A 23,328-nucleotide genomic window follows, 5' to 3' on the forward strand; every position below is an offset into this window, starting at 1 on the left:
TCTACCACAGTACCAAAATGCCATCCAATATCCTCACTAGGTAAGTTCTCATTTCCTCTATCACGTGATATATTGATAGACTTAATTTGATGATCTCTACACAAAATATAGAGAAAATACAAAGTTACAACCTTTCTAAAAAAATGATAGGTATAATATAATTAGTAATTTAGTAAATATTAAATAATAAGTACTAAATAGTCCTTCTCATTTTAAATACTTATTACGTAAAAATAAAATATAATATTTAATTAAAAATAATAAGTAATGTTTATTTAAAATATTTAAGTAAAAAAATTATAAAATATTAGATATTTTATTACAAAAAAAATATATTCCTTTATCTTTAAAAATATATTTTCATTATTTTTTATAACTTGATTTTATTTTCATTTATAACTATATGAAATTAACATTGTAATTTTAAAGGTGAAAAATACTTTTGCTCTACTTTCATACACATCACATCATCACTAATAGAGATCCATACAATGCAATTTGACTATTTAACTTTTTAAGCATTTTCTCAGTATATGGATTAAAATAAAATTTTTCTACAAATTCTAGTAGTAAAAATCAGAATTATTAATGTATTAACTATTAGGTTAAAATTTCGTTTATTAAGTTATCAATTTTTACTTTATTTGATAACTAAAAACAAAAAATAGATCTTGTAAAGATTTATTTTACTTAATTTTAAATTTAAGGTCAAAATGATGTTTTAAAACTTAAAAAATATTAATAAACAGGAAATATGTGATGGAAGTAGATTTTCACAATTACCTTTCAAAAAATATAAGACAATTAAAATATTTATAAATTAAGAAAAAATTATTTTACATAATTATTATTGATTTCTAATTTTATACTCTATTAAATTACTTTTTTTAATTCAATTTAACATACATAATTTACAACAAAATATAATTTAAAAAAAAAAACATAATGAAAAGTTTAAGACTTAAGTGCAGTGGGTGTTGAGTGTTGACTAATTTTTTAAAGTTTATCTCATACGTCGGAGATGAGCAAAGAGTCTGAGACCGAGAGGGGAAACTCAGAGGAGTCTCGAAGTCTTGAAGGAGTCAAAGCACGAACGGCCGATGACTCCAAGCTCTGAAGCTGGAATCGAAGGGCTGGCTGGTGGCGAGTGGCAACGACTGGCAGAGGGAACTGCAGAAGGGCTATCGGCGACTCGCAAAGGCGGCGGAGCTGCTGCAGACCTATCGCCGGTGACTCGCCAAGCTGCTGCAAGTTTGCAACTCCTGCAAGGCTGCGAAGATGAGTAGATCTGCTCACTCTCAGGCTTCGAAGAAGTGAAGCCTTCTTATTTAACTTCGGCCAACAAAATTTCAAGGTAAGTTTTTTACTTTGTAGTTTGCTCTTTGAATGTTAGACTTAGATAGTTAGATTGAATGGCAGATAGGTGGTTGGGAGAGGGGGAAAGCAGCGCTGCAGCAGAAATCCTGCTTTAGGGATTCATATTTCTGCAAGCTGTTGGCCATGTAACGGTCCGTAACGGACCGTTACGAAGTGTAACGTTGGGTAACTACCATTACGGACTATTACGGAGACGTAACAGCCGTTACGGCTATGAATTTTTTCCGAACCGCATTATCGGCCCATATCAATTTAGGGGCCTTCGATTTCTGTTACATCTCGGCCGTTACGCTACGTAACGGTCGTTATTTAAAATCATGTGCACAAGGGATATGTGAAGGACTGTGGTTACAAAAACTCTTGGAAGAATTACTGATCCCGGTGAAATTCCCTATCAAACTTTACTGTGATAACAAAGCAGCCATCAATATCTCTTTCAATCCAATTTAACATGACAGGACTAAGCATGTAGAAGTGGACTGACACTTTATCAAAGAAAAGGTTGAAGAAGGAACCATTTGTATGACGTATGTACCTACCAAGGAACAAATTGCAGACATCTTTACCAAAGAGTTTGCCCAACAGAGTTTCGATGATTTCATTTGATTAATATCTATGATCCAACTTGAGTGAGATTCTTTTAGGAGATTGTTTCCATATTTAGAGTAGAGATTATATTATAAGTAGTTTGTATTGGCTTGTACAAAATAATTCAAGAAATACAGAAAATTCTAACCTAATTTCATATATATATATATATATAATATAAATAAATATATTATATTTATATATAATATAAATATATAAATATTTATAATATATATTTACTTATTTACATATATATTTATACTTTATATATTAATATATATACATTTGGTTGGTTAATTCGGTTAATCGAAAAAAAATTCTCGTAAACTAAACCGATCAGTGAACATGGAAAACTAAATTTCATAAAAAACTAAATCGAACCAATTGAAATTCAAATCTTAACTGAATTGATTTAATCGATCTTCTTAGGTACGATCGATGAATTTAGTATTCATTGAATACTGCTCAACCTTAGGACTTGTCTCGTAGGAGATAGCCCAGTGGTAAAAGTGTAGGACTTTCTATGTTGGATGCCTTGGGTTCAGATCCTAGGCATAGGATGGGAGATGGGCTACCCGCCATTGTGTAGCCTAGGCGTAGTGTGGGCCTCCAATCAACATATTCCATGAAACCTCAATTGGTATATTATTTAAAGTTCATCCATTACTAAAACAAAAAGATAAAGAAGTCCTTTGATAGACTGATGTACACTTGGAAATTCACTAGACTTGGAGATTGGTAGTGCTAATACTAGTTATTATTGTCTTGTACATATCCTTAAAGACTTCTGCATATCCTCTACTAAGCTACTGTATGCTCCTTTCTTTTCCTAGAACTCACGACAGAACTTACCTAGGTACCCTCTCATATGTTGACTCTAGGTCAATCAAAACCATCTGCAAGTCCTCCTTTTTACTATACTTTTCCAATAATCCTCTTAATAGATATATAGCTTCTGCATTTGATCTCCTAGGTATAAAACCAATTGATTGTTTTGAAACCCACATTTCTGACCTTAGTCTTTATTTAATTACCATATCCCAAAGTTTTATTATGGATAATACCATGACAGTTATTACAATTTTATATCTTCTTTGTTTTTGTATATAAGTGCTAATGTGCTTTTTTCTCCATTCATTTGGCATTTTCTTAGTCCTTATAATTTTTTATTATGCATAATACCATGACAGTTATTACAATTTTATATCTTCTTTGTTTTTGTATATAAGTGCTAATGTGGTTTTTTCTCCATTCATCTGACATTTTCTTAGTCCTTATAATTTTGTTAAATAAATTAGTTAGTCATGCTATTTAATTATCACTTGGGGATTTCCAAACTTCAATTGGTCATCCTCTTCAATGCATTCTTGACTTCATCAAGTCTAGTTTTGTGAATAAATCTTGAAGTTTAGTCTTTTCTTCATTTGTTAATTTTAAGTTTGAGCATTTTACTTAGTTTTGGTTAAAAAGCATACTAAAATAAGTTTGCCTTTTAAAAAAAAAAAAAAAACATATCTTTAACTAAAACATTATCGCCATCACTTTTTATACATTTGATATTACCTTGTCTATTCAATTTCTTTTTCTAGCTTTAGCAAGTTTCGATACATCCAGTTTGGTGTATAAATTATAGTAGGCTCTAAGTTTAGCTTGACTAACAACCATTTTTGTATCTTTGCTTGCTTCTTTATACTTTTCAAAGTTTTTCATATTTTTTCATTTTTGCCATGCTCTAAACCGCAATCTTTTCGGCTTAAGTTTATGTTGGATGTCTTGATTCCACCACCAACTCTTTTACTAATGCATCTTCCTCTTGATTCACCTAAAACTTCTTTTGCTTTCTCTTTAATAGAACTTGCTATTCTATTCTAAAGAGTTCTTTTTTTTTTTAATAATATTTTGTAAAAAAAATTTCTTTTAGGATAAGAGACGACAATTTATAAATGTCCAAAAAATAAAGCACAAGTTTGGGAGGATGAGTAGTCCTCACCAAAGATCCAAAGAACAGAAAAAACAAGAGAAATACATGTATTTACTTGCAAAAGTGCTGCTTCCAATCCCTTTTGAGATTGAAAACGGTAACATGCCCCAACCCTCCTCCCTCCCCCGGACAAAAGAAATGAGAAGAGTGCACCTATAAGGAAGCAAAAAAGATCACTCTATCCCATAGTAACCAAGAGCAGGTTGTGCAACGTGTGGCTTTTAAAAATTCTATATTTCTCTCAAATCTCAATCCACAAGGTCCAAAGAATGCAAAAACTGCTGCACTTCAAAGAGCTCTTCCTTTTCTATTATTGCCTAACCCCTATACTTAAGAAGTAAAAGCTCTCCCACCTTCTGCTGCACCACCCTCTCTTCCCCTATGTAGGAAAAGAGAGCATCCAAAGCTGCATTTCCACCATGCAGTGCATCAAGAGATGAGAGCATTTGTTAATTTCATTCAAGACACATTATACACATGTTGGGATTGAGAGCCTTGTAGGGCGAAGCAGATCATTTGTGTTAATACTTTCCAGGATCACAGTTAGGACAAAGGTCTGAATCTTCTCGGGAACCTTAGCTTGTCAAAGGATGTGGTTCCAAGGGAAGAGGAGTACCTGAAGAATCACCCTCTCACACTGGCTCTTCCTCTTTATAAGAAGGAACATAATGGGCCAGCAAGGAAAGTACAGTCATGAGCTCATTGACCTCTCTTTCATTGAGATCCTTGAAAAGTGGAAATCCCATAAAGAGGAAGCCCTCTCAAGAGAAATGAAAGAGCTGATGGGAGTGTTATGTTATTAAGAAAGTTTAGATAGTTGAGGTACCTTCAGCTCCATCAAAGTCTCATCCACCCACACATGATCCTCCTAGATACAAACCTTCTTACCACTACCCACCTTGAATTGGATGAGAGGAAAGAATAGACTAGCCACCTGGGACATGAATTTCCAAGGTCACACACGTGAAGTTATACTACTATTTCTTGTTTCCTGAAGAGTGTTTATCTCTAAGTTGTCTAGTGATCGTCTTTATCATTTTTTAATCCTTAAGTTTTCTTATATTTTCTTCCTTTAGCTCCCACTACCTAGTTCTCTTGTGTTGATCTATGTTACTGTTTCTCTTCCCTTTTTTTTTAGTGCATATATATCTTAAACTAAAACTCTATGTTGTGTAATTAAGCTTTCACGTGGAATAATTTTACAATCCTTACATGATAAACAATCTATCCTCCTACTGAAAAAAAAATATATTTTGATTTTATTTTTGAAGGTTATCAAGTTGTCTTCTCTTCTCTTCTCTTTAGGTGCTTGTTCATTGTTATTAGATCATATCACGTAGCAAACTCTGAGATGGACTCATTTTCATCTCCATATCCATGTCCTCCATGTATCCTCTCATAACCCGAATTGTACTTTCCAATGGAGAGTAATCAAATCTGCTTCTATGAATATTTTCTCTCTTTGTGATATCCTACTCTTTTAACATCTACAACACTATATTTAGGTTTCTGCCTACAATGATGCCTACCCCATTCTTTTAAATTTTTTGAGGGCATGTCACTGTCTGAACTTCAAAGGGATTGGAGGGCAGCGCTTTGCAATTAGCTAGTTCCCTACTCTTTTAACATCTACAACACTATATTTAGGTTTCTGCCTACAATGATGCCTACCCCCATTCATTTAAACTTTTTGAGGGCATGTCACTGTCTGAACTTCAAAGGGATTGGAGGGCAGCACTTTGCAATTAGCTAGTTCGTGGATGATGCTTTATCCTCTTATTTTTTATTTTGTACTTTTGCTTAGTTATTAATGGATTTTTGTTATCTAAACTGATTCTTACTGCATTCTTATCTTTTATTTCCTGGGGTGCCAAAGTTTAAATCATATTTTTTGAACTTCTTTTTACTTTCTTCCCTATCCTCTTAGTTTCCTGTAGGAAAATTATGTTAAGTTTTGTTCTAATCATTGCGTCAACTACCTCCATGCTTTTACCCCTTTGGATCCCTATACTATGTTTTGCTAATCTAACCCAAGTTGTTCTCGAACAAGCTTCTTTACCCACCCACATCTAGGATGACGTAGGAACCGTTACATATTTGATACTGTAATTCAGCACCAACATAATGCCTTGCTTTGGAGTGAAGGCCTAGCTGACCCTAGCCAATTTTTTACTACACTTGGGTGATAAAGTGCGATACATTGCTTATAGAGGACGCCCTAGTGATTTTTTTTTTTAAAATTTAAATTTTATGGAGGGGTGCAACATTATGATTTCCCAGGATGCCCCAGTGAAAGTAAGGATTTATATCATAGAGATTTGACAAGTTTTACTTGCCAACTACCTAATGCAACCCTTTTTGTTTACCCAAGCTTGGAATAGACTATGTGTGGAAAGAGTTGACACTATGCATCACATGCATAGTTGTGCTCAATAATCTTAACTCTAAAGCTATTAATCAATTTTTTTTTTTTTTTAGATACTTTAAGTTTGTTTTGGTACAGGGGATCTTATTTATAAGATCTTGTCAACTATACGAGTTAGAAAAAGGACTTCTTGGAAAAGGAGAGGAAAACTGGAAATTTTTGCAAGTGATGGTTCTCGATCTTGCTTTTTCTTCTAGGTTTCTTTGTTTGCTTTGATGGGTTTGTTGAAAACTAGCTATGGAGGAGAATCCATAACTCGTTGCAGATTGAAAGAAGCAACTGGACAAGGTTGCGGAAGAGGGCTTTGAACATCTGGAGGAGAAGATCTCAGAATTGTAGCCAGTGGACAAAGATTACTTATCGGCTGCTAGATGGGTATGAGAGTGTTTTTCTTCAGTTATATTGAGATTGGAGCAGTTCATTTGTTATAGGAAGTATGGAAGGATACAATATTTTGAGTGGCGATTAAATCATATCAGAAGGGTAACTTTCTGGATGTGGGTCTATGTTTTGAATGGCAAGGGATATTCAATCTTTTTTTGTGCATGGGGAGAGTTGGCAAAGGTGTATGCAAGTGTTGCAGGCGATTTTGTGATTGGAGAAGATGAATGAGCCACAAGCAAAGGTTGTGGCTCAATCTTTTAGGGATTCATGATAGTTGGAGCTAGAAGGAGGTAACCTTTGGTAGTTTGGAGGCAACGAAGGGTAATTGGGGATCCTGGAACTATGGAGGATTCCAACCCAATTGGTGCATGTTGGAGTGGTGGCGGCAGTTGGAGGTTTTGGGGAAGCTAGGGTTTGTGAGGGAAAGGGGGGTGGCAGCGGAGTGTGGAGAGAATTTGGAGTGGGTCGAGCTAGGGATTCATAATATTACTGTACACTTGGCCTAGTTATTAGTAGGGGTACCGACGGGTGACCCATGACTTGCCCGTTTAAACCAGGTTTGGGTTGAGGCAAGCTGACCCGTTTATAAATGGGTCAACCCGAACCTGACCCGTTTATCAAACAGGTTAGGCGGGTTCGGCTCAGGTCACCTGACGGGTGACTCGTTTGTCTGCATAATATATATATATATAACTTTATATTCTAACCCTAGCAGGCAGCAGCAATGTAGGCGGCACTTTGTAATTTTCAGAGATGTAGAACGATTGAATGAAAGCTGGGTGGGGCGGTATCTGCTTCTGCTGTTCCGTGAAGCAGGATCTTCATCCCAACTCTTGACTGAGGACCTCATGGACCAGCTCAAGACTCAGCTTGCCTAGGAGTTTCTTGAGATGATGAGGGGAAAGTGCTTTGAGAAGTGTATCACAAAGTCGGGGTCAAGCTTAAGCAGAAGTGAGAGCAGTTGCATATCCAGGTGTGTGGATCACTACATTGAAGCCACTGGAATCATTAGCAGAGCTCTTTTTAGTGCACCTTTCTAGAAATTGATGGAGGGGGGAAATGGGTCCTTTCAGCTTACAGGAAATGAATAGGCTGCTTATGCAGCACCAGCAGGTCCAGCATGTGGCGCAGAAGCCTCTCCCTCCTCTCTGTTTCTCGCCACTGCTCTCCCCTCTGCAGATCCTCTCGCCTCTCGCCGCTGCTCTTGCCTTGGGCCTCTGCAGATCCTCTCGCCTCTGTTCGTCTCACTCTCAGTCTCAGTCTCCCTCTCACGGTCTTACCCTCAATCTCCCTCTCGATTCTCACTCTCAGTCTCCATCTCAGCTCTCACAGTCTCACTCTCAAATGTCTCAGTTTCTCTCTTACTTTGAGCTGTGCAAACATATATTTTTTTAAATTTTACGTTTTTTTTAAGATTTAATAAATAAAATAAGGAGTACTTTTTTTTTAAAAAAAAATTAAGAAATATAAATTATTTTTTTAAAATGGGTCACCCATTTACGACCCGTTTATTAAACGGGCGAGTTTGGGATCTTTGGGTTTATATGTTAGTCACCTGTTATTAAATGGGTCAGCTTGAACCTGAACCCGTTTATGACCCGCCCGAACCTGACCCGTTAACCTGTTTGCCACCCCTAGTTATTAGGAAATAAACCTGTTGGTCATTTATGTGGGCCAGCACATTACCTCTATTAGCTAAGCTGGTCGTTCCTATTGTGCTTGTGAGCTCATATTAAGGGCCTCAAGGATGGGCGATGGTCAAGATTGGAATGCAGGGGCTATTAAGGGAGATATGGCCCATTTGCAAACAATAGATGGCAATGCATTTGATTGGGCCCAGAGTAAGATTTCTAAAACACAAGGGAAATCATGTGGCCTGAATGGACTGCCTTAGTGCTGGAGAATGGTAGATTAGATGCTTTTTCTTCACAGATGCTTGGGAGATTGGATGCTTCTTCTTTGCAGGCACAGGGGGGTTTTGATGCTTCATCTTTTTAGGTGCCAGGGAGATATATTGCACCACCATGGCAGGCCCATGTCACTGTCCAGCAGAATTTGGGGGTCCAATATACTAGTGGAGAGGGAAAACAGAAGAGTACATCCCAAGCCCAACAAATATCACAGCAGAATGGGAGTGTGGATGAGGCTCATGCAGCGGAGGGTTTGGAAAAGATGGGTACAGCTCTGGTTTCAGCCAAAGCATGCAGGTGGAGGAGAAATAGATTCGAGGCACGTCTTCTTTTGTGAGAGATGTTAGTGCAAGAGAAGGGGGAAAGAATGTTTTGAATACTGATGAGTTTTCTGGAGGTGTTTCCATGGATGTCAGGCAAAGGTTTCAGGGTAGCAGGAAGTGCTGATGGAGGTAAATTTTGTTGCTAATCAAGTTGGAGATTAAGACGGTGCAAGTTCTAATACTGCTAGAGTTGGGGTGAATGGAGTGACAAAATCTCTGGTTATGCGAAAGTCAGTAATATCAAAGATATACTTGTTGGGAGCAGAAGAGCATTAAAAAAAGGAACTCCTCAGTTGAGAGGCAAATCACCGCAGGTGCGAGCGTAAGTTTTTGAAAGGACATATCAATGATAGCTTTGTATATTGAGGAGCTTTCAAATGGGTTGAAGGTAGATGCAACAAAGAAGGTTAGTGAGGAGAACCCCATCAAGGAGAAGAAGAAATAGGGTTATGTATATGATTATAAGAGTGTGCTGGATGGTGATTTTGATTGTGATGGATCATGGATGGTTACTTATAGATGAGGTCGGTCTGTGACTAATTTGGGTTTGGACTTTGGATTAGGTTCTTATTTATTGGGTGATTTACCTATATTTCTCCATCTCCAATGGATGCTTTTTTGAGAATGATGGCAAGGAAAGGATAAGATTGAGCAAATTGAGGCTGGTATTTTGCCTACCCTTGGGTCTTGTTTCCAACATTTGTTGGATAAAATGGGTTTATTGATAGCTGAACCGGTGGGTAAGAAAGTCTGTTTGGATGGCTAAGAAGGGACAACGGGAATTAGTTAATTTGGAGTGCTTTACTGACTATGATGGAAAGGAATTGAAAAGGGATTTCTTTTAGGTAGCATTTGTTAGGTTTCTTTTGAATGGTGGACAATACTGTTTGGGTTTGTTTTTTGGTTCTCTTTTTTAGTTTTCCATATTGAGGATTCCTTGTCATCTATCAATTGTATAATTCTCTCTCTCTTAATATAACTTCTTTTTATTTATACGAAAAAAGGAAAAAGATAAGGGAAATTACATAGTTCCTTCTATAAGTATTTGGAATCATTTATTTAGTTTTATTTGGGGGGCACTGGGTTTGTCCTTAGTTGGCTATCATTAGTAATTTGTGCCTTCTTGAGTTTTGGTGATTTTGAGTATAAGGAAAGCTCTTTGGAGGCTTGCTGTTTTTGCAGCTATCTGGTGTATCTAACAGGAGTGTAATGGTATTTTTTATGGTTCTTATACTTCCGCCTCTTTAGTTTGGTGTAGAGTGGTCGTCCATGCGTCGTTGGTGCTCTATATAGATCATTTAATATTTTACATGCTAGATTAGATACGAAAGAAGGGGAAAGAGACATATTTAAACTTGCTAGAGCTAGTGATAGAAAGAGCAAGGTCTTAGGTAATGTAATGTAAAATGTATAAAAACTAAGGATGATATTGTGTTGATTAAAGAAGAAGACAAAAGAAAATGGTGAAGTTACTTTAGTAAGTTGTTTAATGAAAACTAAGTAGAAGACTTAAATTTAGAATTGACAAATGAGGAAAAGACTAAAAATATGAGATTTATTCACAAAATTAGAGTTACTGAAGTTAAGTTTGTATTAAAAATATGAAAAATGGAAAAGCTATAGGACCAAATAACATCACAATTGAAGTTTGGAAATGCTTAAGTGATAACGAAATTATATGGTTGACTAATTTATTTAATACGATTATAAAAATTAAGGGGCTGTTTATCACTATAAAAAATTACAAAAATGAAAACTAGAAACGAAAACCAAAAACCAAAAATAGAAACTAAAAACCAAAAACTATCAACTTGTTTTGTTAATAATTGTAAAGCTAAAACAAATTAAAAAAGTTAATTAAAAAAAGCTCATTTTTCATTTCTAAAGCAAATAATATTATAAAAATATGATTAAAATTATAAAATTACAAAATAATACAAATTTACAATATTATAAAAATAAAAATATTATAATTATATTTACTTAATTGTTATATTTTCAAAATTTACTTTACAATAACAATATTATTGTACATGACAACTGGAAAATAGTAAAAAAAAGTTTTGTAATTGGCTTTTATTATTCATTATTTATTTGAAATTTATGTATATTTTATTTTAATTATATTTTATTTATATGATCATTTTATTTAATTTTAATTAAAAAGCTTATATAAAATGAATGATTTAATCCAAAAAAATTATTTTTTCATATTAAAATTTCTAGCAACAAGTTACCAAAACAATTGAAAACTATAAAATCTAGTTTCAGTTTTTTTGTAAACAGTTGAAAACCAACAATATAAACAGAAAATTAACAATATAAACAGACGCGTTATTACATTATGTTTCTTCACTATGCTGAGATATAAACATAAAACAAAAAACAACAATACTAAACATGCCCTAAGAGAATGCGAAACAAATGGAGGAAAAATACTTTAATACCTATATACAAAAATAAAGTAGATATTCAAGATTGTGATAACTATTGTGGAAATAAACTTAAGAGTCATACAATGAAGCTAAGGGGAAGAGTAGTTGAAAAAAGAATAAGGTTAGAAATGAGGGTCTTAAAAAATCAATTTGGCTTTATGTTTGGGAAATCTACTGCAGAAGTTATATATCTTTTAAAAAGATTAATGGAAAAGTTTAGGGAAAAGAAGAGGAACTTGCATATGGTTTTTATTGACTTAGAGAAAGTGCATGATGGGGTACCTATGGAAGTTTTATGGTGGGTTTTAGAAACAAAGGTGTATATAGATGGCATATTGATGTCATTAAGGATATGTGTTGGATTAATTACTAGCATTAGGTTTACAGGTGGAGTGGCTAGGGAATTTCTAATCACAATTGATGTACATCAAGGATTTTTTTTGAGTCCTTATGTTTTTTCTCTAGTGATGGATGAACTTACTAGGAGTGTCTAAAATGAGTTCCATGGTGTATTTTGTTTGTAGATGATATTGTCTTGATTGATGAAATTAGGGGTGGAGTAGAACTTAATTTAGAATTATGAAGAGAAGCTTTAGAATCTAGAGGTTTTAGGATAAGTAGAAATAAAATATAATATATATGAAATGTAATTTCAATCATAGTATGAGGAATATTGTCGACATTGTATTTTTTGTAGGGGTTTCTTCGATTGATTTGCAAAGGGACTGGAGAGCTTTGCTTCATTTGTCTTGGGATGTAGTCAAGTTCTTTTTGCTTTCCGTTGTTTCTTCCTTTCTTATTTTAATAAAATTATTTGTTCACGTGTGGACCCCAACCCCTAGAGCCCACCTAGCGATAGAATACCTTTTTGTTTTGAAAATGTTTTTAAGTTTTTAGAAAAAAAAAAATGATTTTATTACTAGGGAAAATGAGATTTTTTTTGGGAATTCTAAAAATTTTTAGTTGAAAAGTAGTTTTGGATTTTAAGTTTTTTTGTGAGATAAATGAACCAGAGTCCCTCAGTCATGCAAATCATGTGATAGGAGCCTTGGGTCATGAGCTTCAAGTCCCTGCCTCCATATGAACAACAATCTTGTATAATAGGAATTGCTCTACCTTAGTGTATGGACTCCCACGCTTTTCATGGATAGCAGGGAACTAGGTTGGACTGTTGCTCCTTTGTTTGCTATAACGATAGGGGGGACTTGGGGCCATCATCCTAAGCAAACTAAAGTTGGACAATAGGAATCCATTAATCTATTTATGGAGTTTCCATATTTTATTTTTAAGAAATATAAGCTAAAAAAAAAAAAAACTTTATGCTAACTTCAAGACTTGGAAATGCATCCTAAGGAAGACTAGGATTTTGGAATTAGGTTTGAATGGAGAAGGCTAATGAACCCCATGGGGGACCCATTAAGCGCCTCAATCTGCCCTCTTTTGTCTTCTATTTTGGCAAATTGGCAATGAAAATATCCTTGAATTTTAATGCATTATTCAAGCTAGGAAATATCAACTCATTTTGATTTACAGCAAGAAATCTCCAATCAAGCAAACAAAGCAAGAAATTTTCCTTTTGGACAATGATTCTGCTGTTGCACCTCTGTAGAAGGCCCGAGCTGAGCTGGTCATGGGGGAGTAGTGGAATAGTTAAATTTAGAAAACAAACTGGAGACTTTTTTGATCATGGGGTGGACTTGGGCATTTAGTAGCAAATTGTCTACTTATCCTGATTTGGAATTGGGAATTAAATCCAAAGCAGTTCATATCCTGGTGAAGGAGGTGATCAAACTTGTCCTAGTTGCATGCACATGCACATGAAATGCACACACAATATTTTATGATGTAAACACATTGTAATGCAAAGAACAATTCACATTATCAAATTCTCATTATAGTACAAGACCACATTACGTGTGAGAATTTAGTAGTGGTGGAGGAAGATTTACCTCATTTGAAAATCGTTGTCAAAATCTCGCTTTGAGGCCTCTTTGACCTTCCTTTGAGAATCCTTGATGATTGATCTTCAATGCTGAAGATTTTCTTCAAATTTCTAAGCTTTATGCTACTTGACCCAGAGTTTTTTCTCTTTCTTTTCTTTTTCCCCCCGTTCTTTTCTTTTGTAGGACCCTTTCTAGTGGTACTCGATGATGGATGGGGCTTTGAAGGAGGAAAAAAAGGTGGAAAGGGAGTTTGGTCTCAGAAATGAACCAGAGGGGAAATTAGAGGCACCAGCGTGGCAGGTGGTGCCTACTTGGCTGGTTCTGCTGTTTGACCCAATTTCAGGTCCTTTTCCTCTTCCTCTTTGTCATTTGGACGCTTGGCAAGTCATGGACAGATAGGGACCTAAATGCCTTGTTTTTGGCTTCAAGAAAGTTGCTGTGGCTTCCCAGAAATTTCAACTATGCCTCTTTTCAAAAAAAAAAAAAAAAAAAAAAAACTCTATTATTGCTAAATTGCACTAACCTTATTTTTGAGAGTATGAAATTTTGACTTTGGATTTGAATTTGTGTGGATTTGGACAAAGCTCAAAAATCATATTGAGTTTTTATCAAGTCCAAATCTAAGCTCCAAAAAGTGCCCAAGACCCCTGAAAATAGGTGAATTCACTTTTAATTTTTTTTCCTTTGCTTTTTGGCTGCACCCTTGTGCACTGGTTTGCTATTCATCAAATTATCTTGTTTGACTATTGATAAGAAGGATTTGGATCAGAGAGAGAGAGAGAGAGAGAGAGAGAGAGAGAGAGAGGGAGGGAGGGAGGGAAGGAGGGAGATTCCAAAGGCCTCCTCTTACAGACAGGCGCAAGGGAAAATGAGGAATAGGTCAACCATTGACACCCAATTCAACAAATTAAGGGTCTGGGTTGATTATTGACACAAAAGGATTTGGATCAGAGAGAGAGAGAGAGAGAGAGATTCCAAAGGCCTCCTCTTATAGACATGGGGAAGGGAAAATGAGGAATAGGGTCAACCATTGGACCCAATTCAACCAATTAAGGGTCTAGGTTGATTCTTGATACAGAAGGATTTGGATCAAAATGAGGAATAGTGTCAACCATTGGCACCCAATTCAACAAATTAATGGTCTAGGTTGACTTGATGCAGAAGGATTTGGATCAAAATAGTCCTTTTTGTGCTTGAAATAATCTGAAAAAGAAATAGTAAAGACAACACAAAGAATGAAAATAGTAAAATCTATTGACTCGGATTTCCCGTCCATTCCTCTCCTTTACATTTTCACTCCCACTAACAGACTTGGAGTTAGATTTACAACAAGCATCACCTAAGCAATTCCTTTCCCAAAACCTTTGGATCTCAAGTTCATGGCTTTGCCATGGTGGCTAAGTCTATTCAGGACTATTGGTGATGATTTCCAGTAAGATGAAGCAAGCCTTAAGCTAAAGAGATTCCACAAGAGTCATTGGATGAGCCTTGATTACTCTATTCTACTATTTTCAATCTTTTTTGTTTATTCTGTGCTTTTATGGACCTTTGAACATGGTTGTAAGTTGGAACAAAAGCCTGATGAAACCAAATGGAAAATTTTGATTTTTGAAGAACTTCTGTTTTTTACTAAGTTGAAGAGCAAGTTTCGAATTGTTTTGTTAATTGAAAAAGAGGAAAAAAGATATTGGAGTTATATTCAACAAGGGTGTTTATTGTTTTGCTATAGTAACTCTTTCAAAGGATGTGTTTATTACTTGTAGTATTCATATTTTCATTTCCCCGTGTGGCTTCATTATTTGATGCTTGTATGTACCTGACATCATATAAATTGAGATTCACTTGACATCATTCTGACTGCAGTTGCTTATCTTTTTCAGTTGTCAGTATTATATTTCTCTTATGATTACAAAGAAAGTGTAATTTATTAAAAATAAATTCATGAAATCTTCAGATTTTAAAGGATGCTTAGTATCATGTGAACTTGTAGAGATGATGGGAATTGTTTGATATCATCGCGAACTTTGGGAGAGGGTCAATAGATTCTACCAGATTAGAAAGCAGGATGGCAGGAACCAATAGCTCGGTGCTGCCCAGGAGGCTTGGTGCTCCCCAAACACTGAACAGCATTTAGGAGAGTGCTGTACCCCCTGCTTCGCCCCATACCAGTAAACAGAGGGGGTGTATTCCTCCTTGCTCCCATTTTTTCACAGATTTGTTAATTTCCAATTTTCACTATTTTTTGGATTGGGAAAGTGTATTTTGACTGAAAATCTTCAAAATTTTTCATCTATTTTTGTCTCTGGATTGCACCCCATATCTAGGTCTATTTTGGTAGGCTTTTCTTATGCCAAGGTTGGTCATATTTGGGTTTGAATGGGTTTGAATGAAATCGTGGCTTATCCCTATACGATTTGGGCTTGGGCTTAGTTTTAATTGTGAAGAGGCTCAAAATGGGGTGTCTGCATCTATTTTATCTTATGATGGGCCAAATATATTATCTTTTTTTTTTTTTGGTTATTCATGCATTCAATTTTATTATCTTATGATTATCAAAATGTCCGTATGTTCATTGTCTCTGTGTTAGTTTGCCTAATATTTCGTGTAACTTTATTTCATTTTATTTTATTTTTGTGGTTATTTTCTCCATCCCATCAAAACTCTAATAAACACGTTATTGTCAGGCAGTACATCCATGGGAAGCTGTCGTCAAGTTTTAAGGGATTTGGAATTCCTCTTGTGGCGAAACTTTGTAATAATGTTGATGGATCGCATATTCATAACCTGTATCTTAAATTACTTAGTCCATTCTTAACACAAAATGAAAATGCCTTAAAAAAATATGATAATTTTGGAAGCACAACAATTGAAGAGGTTTCGGAGAGCATGAATCCCAAATTGGATGGAGTTGACTCTGGTGATGGTAAAGGGCTTGATTCACCCTTCGATGCTGAATTCCAGATGCATTTAACAGATGAAAAGGGAACTGTCAAGAACTCCAAGATATTAATGAATGAGCCACTAATAATGGCAGAGATGCCCAGGCGGTTGAATGTGCTTGTGTGTTTGCCAGACAAACAGATTGAACAGTATGATACCCAACTTCTTAGCTCATTGCCTGAAGTTTTTAAGTCTGGATTTTCAGTTAGAAGACCTCAAGAATCTGTTTCTTTGTACCAATGCCTTGAGGCATTCCTGAAGGAGGAGCCTCTTGGGCCAGAAGATATGTGGTTAGTCTGTACATTCTTAAGCTTTCAACTTTAACTTTGTAAATACTGTTGCATATTGATAGCTATCATTTTTCCCTGAGACAGTGTTTACATTGTTTTAGTCAGCTAGTGGTTCAGTTTTTCTTTGGTGGTTTATTCCATCCTTGTCTCTGTGAACTGGTTTGATTTTTGATAGAGAATTAACTATGTGTTTGGTACATAGGAATGAAATGTTGTTGAATTTATAACTTTGATTTCTTTATGTTTTTTCATTCAACTCCTTTCGATTTCATTCTGCAAACCAAACATGATGTTAACAGTCTTCAGTCATGTACTGTTAAAATGTTGGACATAGCTTCTTTAGCTATTTATGTTTTACATCCAATGCTATACTGCCAAATTCAGATTTTATTGTTGGACTACTCGTGAACATATTCATCATCAGTCAAGTGTGCTTTTTGTTTTGTTTTTGTTTTTTTGTCTTTTTTTTTTGTTTTTTTGTTTTTGTTGTTGTTTTTTTAAAGATTAGCATTCCTATAAACTTATTATTGAATTCAAATTTTAATGTCATTGCATTTACTTAATCCTTTTTGTTGCCTTTTAACTTGTACTCTGCTTGGGAGGGGGGAGTGGGGAGAGAAGGATGAGCATGTGTATACTGTGTGCATATATATATTTGCCTAGGCCATATCGATTTTATCATTTATCTATCATGACATTTTTGTTTAAGCTACAATTGCTCTAGCTTAATTTTTATTGAAATAGCTCAGCTTATCCTTTTGCTTAATTTTGATATACCTTCCCAGCATTAAAATCTCTTTTGTGGCATACCATATATGTTTACAGGATTCGTTGCTTCTGTTAAGTTACATGTGTTTGTCATGTTTCTCTTACCTTGTAGAAACTGTTGCCTTTTGTATCTTTCTTAATGGGGGTATTATCATCGCTATTTTAGGTACTGTCCTGGTTGCAAGAAGCACCGTCAAGCTAGTAAAAAATTAGATCTTTGGAGACTGCCAGAGATTCTGGTTATTCATTTAAAGAGGTTCTCATACAGCCGGTTCACAAAGAACAAGCTGGAAACATATGTGGACTTCCCAGTTGATAATCTTAATTTGTCAGCATACATTGCCCAGAAGGATGACCAGTCTCCTTACCATTACATGCTTTATGCAATTAGTAATCACTATGGAAGCATGGGAGGTGGTCATTACACTGCATTTGTCCATGTAAGTGGCATTTCATCTTGCTCATTTAAAAAAAAAAAAAAAAAAAACTAAGGTTGAAGTTGGTGGTGAACTTTTTGATGCTTTCCTTTCTCTTGTAGTCCATATCTTATTTATTGACATTCAACTTTAATCTTCAAATGGACTTGTATGATTTGATTTTGCTATCAATATCAGTGCATGTAGCATACATACCAGAACACCACATGTAAAACTTGTATTCTTACCCTGCTTCATTACTGTTTGTAATTTTTTTAATACTTTTTCTTTTGTCAATTGGAGGCCCACATGGGCCTCGGTTACACTATGGTGGTAGCCCATCTTATTTGCCAATGCCTATCCTTATAAACCGAGTATGCAAAAATTCGACGTTATCAGACCTATCAAGCATTCCATTATTTAGGGGTCTCTTAATTAAACTTTTAGATGTTCCCATAATGTCTATTCCTTGGTGTAGAGTGGAATAGGATGGGAATGTAATGAAAATTGTATAGAAATATAATAATTTAGAAAAAATCTCTCATGCAAAAGTTTGTGTCATTCAATTCAACATGGATAGGAATACAAATAGAATAGGAATAGACATTCCTGTGATAAATTTGGGAATAATTATTTTTTTGCTATTCCATATTATGGATTCATAAAAATTTTTGCATAACAAATCCTTATATTAGGACTGTTCTATTCCAAGGAATCAACTTTCTCTGAACCAAATGTGACTAATTTTTATGCACTTATGGAACCTTAATAGACTTGCATGATCTACATGTGCAGAATAGTATATTTGTAAGTCCATCCATTGGTTACATGGAAATTGATTTGATGAAGAGCTTCAGAGTGGTGTAAGGATAACTAGTTTTACACCTGGCTCATTGGAACACTTTTCAGGGCATTGCAATAATCCAAAGCATGCAACAGTTTGGTGGTTATGTTCAGTTAGTGATGTTGATTTTGATACCGGACACCCCTGCATAACTTCCCATACTATCGTTTCTTTTTATCAAATCTTACTCTTGGCATGACTTTCAGGTACTCCTTTTAGAGGAGAAAACGGTGGTTAATGCTTCTTGGATCCCTTCCCCATATGAGTTGTGTATACGTGGTTTCTTTGTGTCTGTTAAAAAGGAAACAACAAAACAAAAATTGTGCCAATTTTAATCTGAGTGGTGTTTTAATTCAGCCCTGAAATACGCATATTACTTTGATGAAGTTGCTAGCAAGGTTGTGGTCCTGTACCCATTAACTTTGATTACATTCTGTTCTTAATTTAATTCATATGAATATTACACCTCAGTGTTGTTGGGAGCTTGTTGCCTGTCCATGTGGTCTACCTCAAATTGCCTGTAGTAGGGCACCTGCAAATCCCACTCAATGGGCTTGAGCATGGATGTCACATGTCCACTGCACCAAAATCCCAGGCTGCTTGACTTATACACTATTATGATTTTATCTTAGGCAATATTGTGTGCCAGTCTGATATCAAATAAAACTGGTATGCCTTCCACAACTTCAAATTGTGAAATCATAATGCAGAGTCTCGGGGAAAAATTTTGTGCAACAAGATCAATTTAATAAATATGAAAGTGGTGGCTCTTTTAAGTTCTTGCCCTGCTGCATAAATTTTGTGCTTGTGAATTTGACTTGGTTCAGTCAGAGTATGTCTTTTGTCTTTGTTGTGATGTAGCACGGGGGTGATCGATGGTACGACTTCGATGACAGCTATGTTAATCCCATCAACAAGGAGAAGCTGAAGACTTCAGCTGCTTATGTGCTTTTCTATAGGAGAGTTGCAGATGTGTGAAGGTATTGATTGTTGACAACCATATTGAAGCTAGAGTAGAGTTACAAATTCTTTCTACAATTTTATCGTCTCTATTGGAAGTATAAGTTCTGTATGGTGGCATTTTTTTGTCCGCGGGATTATTTGAGATTTGGATTGTAGAGTTTGCTGGATAGATGAAAATGGGAGGGGGAGGTTATAGACTTAAAGATGGTACTGAGGAAGACTGTAACATAGTGGCAACCAAAAGAGGCAGAGTCAAACCAAAGAGGCTATCTTTTAGATCTGTTACCCTTTTGTAAACAAAAAAAATTCTCTAACCATTTTCTTTTGGGGTAATTTTTAGAATATAGGAAATTTTCTAGGAGGGGATTGCCTCCCACTCTTGTGGAAGTGTATTTCTTGACTTGTGTATCTGATGAATGTAGTTGATGAATTTCACTTGTTTGAAGTTTCATTAGCCGATTTACTATTTTGGTTTTCACTCTGAATGTTGCCCAACTAATTTCCCTTTGAATTTGTTTCTTCTCGGCTTGCAAAATCAAATTGCGAGGAAGATGGCAATCACATTTGCCAAAAGACTGAATATTGTTACTTCATCTGCTGCTTATGTTCTTGTCTTTCATTCTAAAATAAATTTATGCTAATTTTTCAAGATGCAGCTCCAGCTCTCTCTCTGTTTCTCATGTTAATTCAGATGATCATGGACCAGCTATGCAACTTTAAAAATTTTTCATTAGGTTTCCAGAAAATTTTGGACTCCTGCTTCGCAAATTTAGGCAATGTTTGGTCAAACTTTTGGGGGATTTAGTGAAATTGTTAAAGCCAATCTAGGCAATTAACAAAAAATCTAAAAATGAATGAAAAATATATATTTTTTGGCTGCCAATGCTTATTTCCCTATCCGCATTCAGGAAATCTTAAGATTCTTCACACATTTGATTATCTTTTCTAGGGAGGATAGCACCGCATTGCATCACTTTCCTTTTAGCTGATAAGTTGTAGCTGGACCACTACACAGTGACTTGTCTCACTCTCACATCACTCATTCTGCACCCTTCACAATTCTGCACTCTATTTTTTAAGTGAAAGAATGTGGCACTCATCCTCAAGGATCCCATGCTATGTTAGATCCATGTTTAGAGTCTCTTGTGATTTGAATCTTTAAAATTTCAAGTTTGAATCGACTATCTTACCATTGAATATTAGTTTACCCGAAAAATTTGTTCATTGAAAATTTTCCTTTTGATAACGGAGTAGTTAGGGATGGCAAAACGGGTCGAAATTCGACGGGTGACTTGTGACCCGCTCGTTTAAAATGGACTTGGGTTTATGCAAGTCAACCTGTTTATAAAGAGGGCAACTTGTGATCCACCCGTTTATAAACGTGTCAAGCCGGGTTTGGGTCGGGTCACACTAAATTGAAATTTTTTCTTCTTCTTCTTTTGCTTTTGCTATTTGGATAACAAGAGGATTTTTTTTCTTTAAATGTCATTTTATATGAAAATTTTAAAAAACGTTCAAATAATAAACAGGTGGGGTTAGGGTTTGCATGGTTGTGACCCATTTACGATCCGACCCATTTATCTAGCCCGCGAATTCATTTTGTCGTAAAATTGACTAGCTATGGCTATATCATGTGCGTCCATTTAAATACATAATGTGACAACTCAACACCGACTGGCCCAGACGTTGTACTACTGGGAGGGGTGAAAGCTCTTATTTGTTATATACTAATGAGTGGAGGCCAACTCTATCACATCTGTCTTGTTTATTTTATTTTATTTTATACTATGGATCTGTAGCAATGTCTGGAGGATCATAAACTGCCTAGAGAAGGGGCTCAAATGTGCTAAATAATATCCCACTTTCTTGAACTTGATAATAAATTTTTGAAAAGATAAAGTGTCTTAAAAATTAAATGTGTATGAAGGTGCGTTGAGTTTTGAAATCTCAAAAAATATTCAACGTTCAAAAGAGATTTTGTAATTTTTGAAGAAAAAAAAAAATTGCATCTATTTACTAAGTTCAAAGAGAAGTTTGAAGACAAATCAATTGAATCAGAGGGACTATTTAAGGTGATTTAGAGTCACCCTTATAGTGTCCTTTATGATAAATTTGGATTGTACTACTTTGATTGAATTTTTGATTGCTTGTTTTTGTTCTCAGTTGTTCTCTTTCTTTTGGCCTCTTGGCCCCTAAGTATGCCTAGGTTGATCTGTATCTAGCCATTGTCTAGTTTTGATTTGATCTTTTGATTGGGAACTTGACTTCCCCTTGCCTGGGTATGCCCATTGTATATTGTACATATCCATTTTGATTAATACAATTTACCATTAACTGATATAAAAAAAAAGAAAAGAGAAGTTAGTATTTTGTACCTTAATTTAAATTCTAAATAAGTATTTAACTATTTCTTGATGTTCATATTTTACTTATTTTATTTATTTAATCTCTCTTTACTTCTCAACAACAACTTCCCCCTTTTATGTGTCATTGCGCATTTTGGTTCATTTTAATTTGGTAATGGGTATAGTGATATTAACCTTCATTTGCGTCCCAATTGGAACTCACATATATTGATGTTGATCACTAATGTACAAAATTGAACTCTTTCTAATTGAATTAAACTATCTTCTTATTCTCTTATGAGATTAATACTTCTATCAACCATGGGTGACACGTAATACTATATCATGATGATCAAAAGTAGATTGTTGTGATACATCTTTCAATCAACTAATGTACTTGATTTGAATCAATAGGGTATGAAATTACTATTACGTTTTAGTATATTCTTATGTCCATTATACTCATTATGTTACTATCACATTGTAATATATTCTTCTGCCCAATATAATCAGTTTGACTCCTTAAATTGGCTTGGAAATTCTTTTCTAGTCCTTATTTTAACTTGTTCGAAAACTTGAATAAGTTGTATTAGAAATAGTGATATTGGATATTTTGCCTTCTTTGCATTGAGTGTAAATCATATATTGTACTACGATCTATCTCTATACTTAACCATTAATCATAATCCATGTTTTTTTTTTTTTTTTTTTTTTATTTTTAATTTTCTTAGTTGTAAGTACCATATATAGTGAAAATTCGAAGTTCAAATACATGACAACTATGAAACCTTAATCTAGGTTTAGTATACAAAACTATCAAAACCTTAGGTCTAGGGTTAATTAGTTCATTAAATTAAAATTAATAACATCTAATTTATAATAATAAAATTTCATTTAGATATTATTAATAATGTCACACTTGGTGTACTTGTTCTTTAAGAAGCGCTCATATATATATATATATATATATATATATATATATATATATATATTTGTATACAAGTACCTTGAAGACAAGTCACTTTATGAGATAGAGGTAATATAAGCTAATCTTTGATTTTTAAACCGTCAATGCCGCTAACTCATAATTATATGATAAAAATATGAAGAATTAAGTTCTAAAAAGCATAATTTTCTTATTCTTAACTTCCTTAGAACACATATTTTTGAACATAAATTCTTATGAGTTATTCAAGAAAATATTTATATATCATAACTAATTAATTTTCCTTTTGATACTTTCAAATAGTAAAGTATTTTTTTTGTTCAATAATAGGAAAAGGGAGAAAAACAATAGTTCCTATGTTACTTCACTCGCTAAAAATAAACTCTGGAATTTTTGTTTAATTTTCATATTCTCTCTCCCAAAGTTTAGATGACTAGCATCATATCATAT

General features: G+C 34.7%; 1 protein-coding gene and 1 pseudogene across 4 annotated transcripts in view; both read left to right on the forward strand.

Annotated features, from left to right (window-relative positions):
- LOC131148568 (ubiquitin carboxyl-terminal hydrolase 8) overlaps window positions 1-20,032 on the forward strand; it is a 63,031-nt gene extending 42,999 nt beyond the window's left edge. The window contains exons 11-13 of one of the 4 annotated variants that reach the window (XM_058098356.1): window positions 16,051-16,596; window positions 17,531-17,804; window positions 19,486-20,032. In XM_058098356.1, coding sequence (XP_057954339.1) covers window positions 16,051-16,596; window positions 17,531-17,804; window positions 19,486-19,602 — 937 coding nt within the window. In that variant the 3' untranslated portion in view covers window positions 19,603-20,032. Of the gene's footprint in view, window positions 1-16,050; window positions 16,597-17,530; window positions 17,805-19,095 lie in introns of all 4 variants that reach the window. The other 3 variants (XM_058098357.1, XM_058098358.1, XM_058098359.1) reach the window with 3 other exon arrangements.
- On the forward strand, window positions 5,298-7,795 carry LOC131149832 (mitochondrial import inner membrane translocase subunit Tim13-like; annotated as a pseudogene).
- Window positions 20,033-23,328: the final 3,296 nt, after the last annotated feature.

Source organism: Malania oleifera, chromosome 2 (genome assembly GCF_029873635.1).
Source record: "Malania oleifera isolate guangnan ecotype guangnan chromosome 2, ASM2987363v1, whole genome shotgun sequence".
Classification (NCBI taxonomy): Eukaryota; Viridiplantae; Streptophyta; class Magnoliopsida; order Santalales; family Ximeniaceae; genus Malania; species Malania oleifera.